The sequence below is a fragment of the Coccomyxa subellipsoidea genome, assembly GCF_000258705.1.
Source record: "Coccomyxa subellipsoidea C-169, whole genome shotgun sequence".
Classification (NCBI taxonomy): Eukaryota; Viridiplantae; Chlorophyta; class Trebouxiophyceae; family Coccomyxaceae; genus Coccomyxa; species Coccomyxa subellipsoidea.
The window spans coordinates 1,346,596-1,356,968 of NW_005178040.1; the positions used below are offsets into that span (position 1 = coordinate 1,346,596).

Here is a 10,373-nt window from a genome sequence, read left to right on the forward strand (position 1 = left end):
TCATGATCGGCTTTTTAACAGTGTATACCTTTGCAGAAATAAGGAAAAGCGCAACATACCGGCAGTCCGACTCTATGGACACCCCCAGAAAACTTCAGCATAATGGGAATAATTTTTAAGAAGACTGCAATTGAGTATCAAAAGTACTATATCTATCGTCGCCTTCGCCAAAACCTCCAGTCGACTTCACATAATAGTTTCAGAGACTGCAGCCGCTTTCGGTGAGATTCTTGTTGCGCTGAAAGCAGCGGCTCTCATGGATTGGCGTGACGTGTCCTGTTTCAGATGGATGACATGTCAACATCATCTGCTCAACGCGTTCCCTCCAGATTGTCGAGCTCTAGGAAATTTTCATGTTTCAAGCATTATATTACTACCAAAAATTTATATCTGCAATCTTCAAGACCATCAGAGGAGGATTCAGTTGTGAAGCATCATACTACGTCGGACAGTTTACTTCACACTCTCAGATCACATCTTTATTTGATAATTATTTTGTGCTTTACCAGCATACGTAAGAAATGTCCAGTGACGAGGACGATGAGTTGGCACAACTGCGTGCACAGAGACAAGCCCGAACTGGGATGCCAAGCCTAGTGAGATACTTGCTCCACTGTCTACTGTGCTGTTCTCACACCAAGCTCAATACTCATGCGTAAAGAGCTACTCTCTCTGACCATATTTATACTGCAGAGTGCTCTTCGGCAAAAGCTGGCTCCTCAGCAGCAGGAAGACGAGGAAGAGGATCCTGCCGAGGATGTTGGACCTCGCCTTGCTGAAGCCACTCCCGCAACAGCGCGCACGATGACTGTTGATGAAGTGCTTCCTGGACAGGTATAGGTCTCAGTGTTTCAAAACTGCATCTGCAGCTTGCATGCTCATATGTTACTGCAGCGTTGTTACTCAGTACTATTGACCTCTCCGCAGATCTGGTAAGCCCTTGTTACATGCATGCACAGGAAGGTGACACGGAGGGAATGGCGGGACCAGCAGTGCCCCCAGCTGACAGCGATGGGGAGGAGGGAGATGCTTGGGATGGCAGGGGCCCTGGAGAGCCAGACGAGCAGGAGGACCCCTATCGGCTGCCTGTCACATCAGAAGTGGCGCTCGAAGGTGCTTATCAGTATGCTTTGATGCACAACTAGCCGTAGATCAGCAGATAGTGGGACTTTGGCTCCCATGCCCTTGCATGGGGGACAGGTATCTCAAGGCTGCAGGAACAGAACGTGATTGAGACAGTTCAAGGGGGATTTCAAATTGGAACACTCATGGTTGGCTGCAGGCCAAGGGAAGCTGGTGGCGTCCTTGGACATAGACCACAGCGGGTCCAGGGTGGTGGCGGGCTCCAGGGACTACACCGTGAAGCTGTTTGACTTCAACGGCATGAAGTCGGACCTGCGCAGCTTCCGCAGCGTGGAGCCCTTTGAGGGCCACCCTGTGCACGCCGTGTCTTGGAGCCCCTCAGGTACTGCTTGCCTCTTGCCAAGGCATTGCTCATAGCAAAAAAGTAGCTGCTTGCTATACTCTGGTTGCATGCAGGTATGATGCCTGCCATAACCGTCGCTGGACCACGAGGGGTGGAGAATCCTTGAATGCTGATGATGACCAATGATGAAGAATTATGAGAAGTGCTTGTGCGGCTACTGTAGGTGACGCCTTTCTGGCGGTGACGGGCTCGGCGAAGATCAAAGTGTTCGACAGGGACTGCTCATTGCGTGGGGAGAGTCTTCAGGGGGACATGTACATCCGGGACCAGCGCAACACCAAGGGCCACGTATCACCCTGCACCTACGGCCAGTGGCACCCTACTGACAGGTTTGTCCTCATCACCATGCTTGGTGCAGCTCGTAGTGTCTGTTCTCTGAAGCTTGCATGGGCTGAATTGATCACTGTGCATGAACATGAAAGATTCAAGGGATGACTACATAAGCTAGCCTGCAGTTATTCTTTTATGCATCCTCAGTCAGGGACACACTTCTTCACAGTCCCATTGATGGTCTTCTTGATCCTGCTCTTACTGTTTTGCAGGTACACAGCCTTGACGTCCAGCGAGGACGGCAGCGTGAGGGTGTGGGACACCTGGAATGTGGTGCAGAAGACAGTGATCAAGCCCACGCTGAAGAAGCCGGGGCGCGTGGCTGTCACCGTGGCGCGTTACAACTCCAACGGCCACATCATCGCCGCCGGACTTGCCAACGGCACCATTCAGCTCTGGGACGTGAAGGGTGGGTCCCTGCAAGAAGCTCACCTTCAATGCTACTGTTCAAAGGCAACTTGGTCAGCCTCGTCATCCTCATAGTTGATAACAATGATAGCTGCGGACAGCCCAAGAGGGCATTGCACAATAGTAAAGAGTGGTACCAATTCTTGCAGGTCTGTGGTGTATGAAGGGTCCAAATACAAGCAAAGGGGGCGTGTGGGTGCAGGAAAGTTTGGGTCGTCGGCGGCGGTGGGCCAGGTGCTGCCGCCCAAGCCGCAGATGCTGGGCAAGCAGGACTGGCGCTACGTGTCGGGCGGCGGCCAGTACGTGCATGGCGCGCATGCGGCCGAATCTGACATCACCTCCCTGGCCTTCCTCCGCGACAGCAACACCATGCTGTCCCGCGGCGCCGACGCCACCCTCAAGGTGCGCGCTCCCACCCTTTGCGAACCCCTCTTTGGCTGTTCAGTATCTGCTCCCGTGCTTGCATTCACTCCTGGATGCTCCAATTTAGGAATGTAATATCATGCACCCCATCACCCTGGCTTGGCAGGGGGTTTTGAAAGGCTATGATACCTCTTAAAACAAACTGACCTCATGGTGGCTACAACTTTCAAGCCCTCCTTCTTTTCACTCCCCTTGGACTGCGTTCAACTGCCATGCCAGTCTGGCAGGAACCTGCCTCAATGTAAGGCTTTCCAAATGTCTGCGTTGAACCCCTGCCATCTTGCTGATGTTCTGGACACGCGCATGAGCTCTGCATGCGCATCACAGACACTCACGCCTTGCCCAGATCCGGCATGCCCATCTCGGTGATGAAGCCTACGGATAATTTATCAGTGCATGTGTGCGGCTGCAGGAGTGGGACCTGCGCAAGTTCAAGGCGCCGGTGCACGTGTGGGAGGGCCTGCCGGCAGACAACGCGACGACGCAGGTGGCGCTGAGCCCGGACGAGCGCCTCATCCTGACGGGCACCAGCGCCGGCCGCGACGGCCAGGGCGGCGCACTGCTGTTCTTCGACCGCGCCAGCCGCCAGCTCGTGCGCCGCATCGGCATGCCCTCCTCCGTCGTCGCCGTGCAGTGGCACCCCAAGCTCAACCAGATCATGCTGGGCGTCGGTGAGTAACCGCCTTTGTCTCTTCTCCATGCCAGTCTGGCTACTTCTGTCATGGAATTTTTGCAAACAGGGGAGGCTTGAAGGTGTGGAAAGAGGGTACTGCCTGCCTGCCACTGTTAATGCAAAACTCAACTTCGTGTTTAATCGTGCCCTGCAGCCAATTGAGGCATCTAGCCTTGCACTCTTCATTGGGCCTGCTGCGTTCTGTGGCATGCTTGCCACTGTTGCCTGTCACTTGTCCTTCTGCGAGGGAACATTCAGGCTTGACAGGGATGGCTTTGCCTGCAGGCGACAAGAAGGCTGGGAACGTGCGGATACTGTACGACACTACATGGAGCACACGCGGCGTGCTGCAGTGCACCGGCAGAAAGCCACGCCCCAAGGATGCCTTCGACTTCCAGGTGCGTTTGCGCATGCTATGTAATCTTCTCTACCACGAACCAAATTGCTTGTGCATGCAGTGTCTAAGAGTCCTGCAGTCGAGCTGTTTGGCGGACGCACTGTGCAGCATGCAACATCAGAAGAAGGAGGCAAGTGCAGAATCTTATTTGCTGAGAGGTGACTGTGGTGCAGGCGCCGTTGGTCATCCACACGCCGCATGCGCTGCCGCTGTTCCGGGAGGACAAGCCGGGCGGCAAGCGCAAGCGCGAGAAGGACCGCATGGACCCCGTCAAGAGCCGCGCGCCCGAGCGCGGCTCCGCGGCGGACCTCGGTGTCGGCACCGGCGGCAAGATCGGCGTCACCGGCGGCACTCTGCTCACCCAGTATATCCTTAAGAATCAGGTCCGCCCCCCCCTGCTACTTTTGTTACATCTGGTCTGTGCCGCTCTTATCCTGCAGAAGCTCGCGGGCAAACTTTCCTACCTTGAATTTACATGATTTAGGGAAAGAGAGATGCCGACATCAAGACGGTGCGAGCGCCAGAGCAAGGAGAAGGGCTGCATTGCGGCATAAATGCAACACATGCTACATCCCTTGTTCAATATAAATCTTCCATTCAAAAGGGGTTGACAGGTTCTGACAGGCTGCCATGGATGCTTGCAGGGCATGCTGCGCAATCCTGCAGACGAGGACATCAGAGCGAGCATCTTGCGGCATGCTGGGAAGGAGGATCAGTTCAATCAGTTTACAAAGGCGTATGAGAAGACGCAGCCGGAGCGCATCTTTGCCAAAGAGGAAGAGGAGGAAGGTTCTGACAAGGAGGATTGAGAGGCTTCGCTGCAGGCAGCAATGCAGTACTATTCAGTGCAGATTGGTCCTGCCTTGCAATTATGTAAAGTACTCATGTATCATATGTGCAGTCTACTATCACTGGTTTGTAAGCATCAACGAAGTTCTGCACATGAAATCCGACCTTCAAGTCTGTCTCCCCCGCTCCCAGCCACATGAATGAATCTGTCGTATCCAGCTCAGCTATCCTGCATGCATCGTAGAAACCTATCAGCCAGGCCAGCCAATCAGGAGGTATGATCACTTTCGCAAGCTTCACCAAGAAACATGACATCTACGATCTAAGTACAGTATGCTTCATATTTTTGAAGTTCGAAAGCTTTTGCGAATCTTACCAATTATTGTTAGTATTACACGCATTTCCTGCCAAAAGGCAAGGTGCGTCCTGCAGACAAGCTGGAGGGACAATATTAGCAGCAGGAATGAGGACTCGCCTATGTGACAGCACGATTGGCATGTCAGGTGATGCGCTGCCAATTGGGGTGACAGCATTGTGCTCAAAACCCGTGAGCCTGTTGGAGATATCCTCTGGGGCCAGCCGCATGTTGATATTTTTTATGCCGAGGGTTCCGCCCTCTTCTTTGTGCTGCTTGTGCATCCATCGCTTCAGCTTCTCTGCATGAAGGCGAGCTGCATACTGCGCGCAGAAGAGTCAAACAAGGCCAATTCAGAGTCAAGAAACATGCAGAAAAGCACCCTGCCCAGTCGGGTAAGCATGAAGGGCATTTGAACTCGGAGTAGAACTTGCTTGCCTGTACAATTACACAGCAGTACTTGGGGCATCCTTTAATATCAGCTTCTATCTTTGTGTTCTCCATGACAATGCTCTTACAGAGGTGGTGAATGCTCTGTGCCTTCAGATACGCCCTCCTCCATTCCAGGTCTCGACTGAGCACAACACTTGCCTGTCAGAGGTTCTTATGGTGGAGCCAGGGCGGCACATAGGAGGCAAATCAATCTGCGCATTATCTCAGGCAGGTGTTTGTGGCGCACTCGTAGTAATCATGCAGCACACGCACGAATGTGTGGGGCACCACTCCCTTTGAAAGTAGCTCTTTTGCCAGCAGCGCCTGGGTGTCTGAGGTGCATTTATGATTTCTTACGACCTGTGGATGACCCATTAAGTTCAATTCAAAAGTATCTGTTAACACCAATATTATAGTTGCCGAGAAAGTTGCAGGGAAAGGACCGCTGCCTACCTGATCAGGAGCTTGATCCTGAGGAGCTTGATCCTTGAGTAAAGAGAGCTTCTTTAGCACCGAAAGCTGCCTGTCCCTCAATGCTACGAGACTTTCTGTTTCGACCATGCCCTGATCTGCTCAATAATCCAATGACTATAGTCTGCGTTGGACCTGCCGGGCAAGTAAAGTGTCTGTAGTGAGACACGCGTCGTGAGGTAGAGTCCTTTGGATGTCAGTCAATTGCCTGTAGATCATTTGTAACAATGCAGACAACTTTCTATGGGTACATTTCCCATGATTCGGCCTGCATAATGAAATTTGCATTGAGAAACAGCCTGATTCCGAAACGGAAGCCAAACTTGGCTAAGAAGTCCTGCAAATTTCCGACATCAATAATTGAGGTCCGAAGATTACTTTAGCTCTTTGGAATAGGTGGAAAGCTTTGACTAGGTACATGATTGATCGGATCTTGTTGCCATTACCTTGAAGAATGCCAGTATAAAATTCGCATTTTTGCAGCAGCCACCGGTTTCTCGAAGCGGCCTGTTCTGCGATGGCTGCAAATGGAGTTGAAGATGACACCCAAATTACCTGCAGATTCATCACTAAGCTGCCCCAAGAATTTCGTGTTCCTGGAATGTCCGTGGTATGCACACACTTACTGCTGAGGACCCATCTTGACTGCTGATGTCGGCAATAATGAGATTTCGGGCACTCCTGACAGCTCTTTTTTTGCAGGCTGTGCCATCGAGCATAACTCGTCTTGGGCTTTCAAAGATGGTCAACCATCTCCTTGATATGGGTGCGCCTAAACACCTGCTACTGCCCTTGGTAACGAGCTGACCAGAGTGATGAGCACGACTGAATATTGGTGTGGTGCACAGATCCTGTGAAGCCGTTTGATTTCCTGATCAATGGGGAGCTCGTGCGGCAGTCTCTGAAGAAATTTTTGCTAGCCAAGACTATCTCCGCGGTGGGGTGACAGTAATCGCAATCATTCAGTCAAGTTGAGTATGATGCACACATGTAGAACTGCATATAACTGGTTTGCGATGCGGTCCAGGAAACTGTGTTGGATATAGAGTATGTCTTCGCTGTGGAGCCACCAACACCAAAGCAGCAACACCCACATGACGACTGGTGCGCTGTTCACGTGAACGTAATTCGACATGCACTCTGCTGTATGCCACTAGGCCGCATGTCCTTACATGCATGGTCCAATACAGGGTCAGCGGGGTAGCTACCCGAGGAGACAACATACTCAGCGGCTGCTATGATGGAGTTCTGCGCTCTTGGAAAGGTGATCAAAAACCCTCAAATATACCAAATTGTGAAGTCCTTTCGAGTGGCACTATTGAGATTTGCAGGCTCTCCACATGCCTGTCGCATTGGACTGATTATGAGATGTGTACTTGTGCAGATGCTGAGGAAACCAGCAGCACAAGGCTGCATAGCGGCCCCATCAAGGCTGTTGCGGTGCTACCAGAGCAGCAGGGCCCTCTTGTGCTGACAGCAGGCCAGGATCACACGGTGCAGCTAGTACATGTGTCTGCCTTGGATGATACAGCCAGCACCACTGAGGCTGCAACCACCTTGGCTGTGTACAGGTGACATATGCTCCTCATGAATGGCAGAATACAAGGGGCTTCCTGACGAATGAAAAATCTTTATCCCTTGAGGAATAAAAGAGGCTAAGTGCCTGGCTGCTTGTGCTCCAGGGATCACACAGATGCTGTGGCTTCAGTGGCCCCCAGCCCGGAGGGCTCGCTCTTCGTCAGCAGCAGCTGGGACTCCTCTTTGCGTGTCTGGTCTACAGGTGAGCATCGCTCTCAAGCTGCAATTAAGACAGCCTTGCGTACACCCGCAATCTCTATGTTCTGGCATCATGTGAAATGCACAGGATGTCCACAGAATTGAGAAGAATGGGGCATGCCAGGTGCATCTGTGGCGCAAGCCGCAAGGGATGCAGCGGCTGCGGAGCCAGAGGCCGCGCGCACGGCCGGAGCGAAACGGCGCAAGGGGGATGCGGGGGAGGCGGCGCCGTCCGCGGCCCTGGAGCAGCGGTGCCGGCAGGAGCTGAGCGGCCACTCGCAGTGCGCGTCATCCGTGGCCTGGCCGTCCACAGACACCATCGTCAGTGGCAGCTGGGACCACTCGGTGCGCCTGCCTCTGGGCCTATTGTGACATGTGTGGAGATCTCGGCAGTGCAACCTCTGTCTGACTGGCCATTCATCTGTCATATACAGTATCTGCAGCTTGGAGGCTGTACCTGAGATACTGGGAAGCGCAATGGAGAGAGCGTTCAAGGATTGGTGTGGTGTGCACAACAGGTGAGGCGGTGGGATGCTGAGACGGCGGTGAATGTGGACACGTTCAACGGCAGCAAGGCGGTGTACTGCGTGGCAGCAGCTCTGCAGGGCTCTGAACTTGTCGCGTTTGGCGGGGCAGAACGTGCCCTGCATGTCTGGGATCCACGGATGCCTATTGGCCAGGAAACGGTGCGCAAATTAATTGGCCATCCATGTGGTGTTATTAAGCACCAACACTCCAACTTCACTGCCACGTCACATATACCATTCTGTGCCGTCAGTATTGCAGGTTGTCAGTTGACCTGATTGACAAGTGTTTCTGCTGTGCTTGCAGAACCAGAAGCTGTATTCTTCGCATACAGACTGGATCTCTGCTGTGGCGTGGCACCCAACCTCCGAGCACCATGTTGCGACAGCATCCTATGACAAGTCGGTGAAGCTGTGGGACCTGCGCACGGCTGTGCCCCTGCACACTCTACAGGGCCACACAGATAAGGTCCTGTGTGTGTCATGGGCGGGCGGCAAGCTCGTGTCTGGCGGCGCTGATTGCACAGTTCGATCTTACAATGTGGTCGTATAGTCTGACAAGCACTTATCGATTTGCTGGTTGCAGATGGTACTTGGGATCTGGCATGTGCATGCGCATGCTTTTGTAAGACTGCTGTATTGACACTAGCATGAGCAAAGGTTTAAATTGCACAGCATGCTCTCATGGCCTTCATTAATGTTAGATCATTGATCTATCATGACAGCGCCGGCGCCGGCTGACCATATGGTTCTCAACTGATCAGAACTGCGACGGCTATTGTTCCAATTTGGTTCCCATTCTTGTGAATGTTTTTCATATTCCATTGCGAGTGACTGGTCTGCTTATGTCAACGTCATCTATTGGCACGGCCCTTCTGCCTGCCCAAATTTGCCCCAAGACCTGCCCAGCCTGCCCTGAACATCCCAAAGGTTCTTCCTCCGTGCCTTCAAGGCAATTTCCTGGATTGTTGGGAAGGTCTTGACTTCCATCTGTACAGTACGTGAATATATGAGGTGAAGACAGATATTGACAATGCACTGCTGTGGCCCATCAATCACACCCTCCTCAATCTTTAATGATCTACCTTTTAGCGTGCTGTTCTGCAAATGCTACAGCTGAATAGCTCAGTTGAAGGCAATCAAGGATTCCTGAAATGATAGGAAGGGAGTACAGGCCTTTCGTTTGGGCTGCCCTATGTCTTGCACTTTCTGGATCAATGCTGGCGGTAGCTCAGCAAATCAATCAGGCAAGGAGGATCACAAGACGAGACTAGAAAATTCAAATTGTGCTCTTATATGTTGACTATGATTCATCCTTTCCTTGTAGTAGATGATCGGACGTGCAATTTGTTCTGGATCAAACAGTACAAGATGCCTCGTTGTGCTATGTACAGGCGGAGACCATGCAGCGATTGCGGCAGCAAGTTGAACAAACGAGGGAGGCGTTGGCAAAGGATCCCGATAATTCATTATACAATGCCCAACTCGGGACACTCCTGCAGCATTTGGACTACATCAACCCTGATGGAGGCTCCCGTATCCCAGAGGCTGAAAGAGCCTACAGGTGCCGCTGTCTTCCCTCATCTTCGCTACAGTCTGAAGATCTTATTGCTGCTGTTTATTCATGTCATTCGTATTTGTGGCCTCTGCCTCAATGTTGGCTGGCGAACACCGATACATTTCAGCTTGTCCAGAGATTGACACGAGGGCTGCTAGCGTCACGCTGCCTCCTCTGCTGTCTGGCAGGAAGGCTGTTGAGGCAGCGCCGGACAAGAGGGTGGTGGCGGGCATCATGGGGAACTTGGGGGCGCTCATGATGGGTGCACATGGCAGCTTGGAGAGGGCGTTGAAATACACCGAATCGGCCATCCAAGCCGGGCTGGACAGCTCCATGAAGAATTCGGAGGTCGTGGGAGGTCCGCCCTCGTATCATTAACGCCCCTAATTGCACACTCTGAAGCCCACCCAGAATAATAAGGGCACATCACAAACCTGCCGGCAATCTTGAGACTCCTGAGTATCTCAGAGTCTGCCACCACCATCGGGAAGTCTGTCTTATGCATGCACGGGGCAAAGACACTCACAGAAAGCTTGGGACTGGGGCCTCTCGGAGAGACGTAAGTGTATGTTGCACAGGGGCGTACTTCAACAGGGGGAAGATTTTGGGGATGTTGGGGAGGGAGGAGGAGGCACAGGTGGCATATGCCGAGGCGGCTGATGTGGCATACGGTGTCGCGCCCGGCAGCTACGCCAAGGCACTGGCCTCGCTGAAGGAGTTTGATGACGCCCAGGTCGAATCCATGGAGGAG

General features: G+C 52.7%; 2 protein-coding genes across 2 annotated transcripts; both read left to right on the forward strand.

Annotated features, from left to right (window-relative positions):
• Positions 1–947: 947 nt before the first annotated feature.
• COCSUDRAFT_13090 (WD40 repeat-like protein) lies at positions 948–4,526 on the forward strand (the record flags this gene model as incomplete). The annotated part of the gene is made up of 9 exons (XM_005650377.1): positions 948–1,113; positions 1,283–1,465; positions 1,650–1,815; positions 2,029–2,218; positions 2,492–2,626; positions 3,060–3,318; positions 3,606–3,718; positions 3,891–4,100; positions 4,362–4,526. 9 exons carry the CDS (start codon positions 948–950, stop codon positions 4,524–4,526), a joined length of 1,587 nt encoding a protein of 528 aa, XP_005650434.1.
• A 1,755-nt stretch (positions 4,527–6,281) lies between these two features.
• On the forward strand, positions 6,282–8,617 carry COCSUDRAFT_12842 (WD40 repeat-like protein; the record flags this gene model as incomplete). The annotated part of the gene is made up of 10 exons (XM_005650378.1): positions 6,282–6,374; positions 6,467–6,530; positions 6,613–6,701; positions 6,792–6,928; positions 6,961–7,028; positions 7,149–7,335; positions 7,447–7,544; positions 7,698–7,885; positions 8,059–8,226; positions 8,381–8,617. The coding sequence occupies 10 exons, from the start codon at positions 6,282–6,284 to the stop codon at positions 8,615–8,617; spliced, it is 1,329 nt and encodes a 442-aa protein (XP_005650435.1).
• Between the last annotated feature and the right edge of the window lie 1,756 nt (positions 8,618–10,373).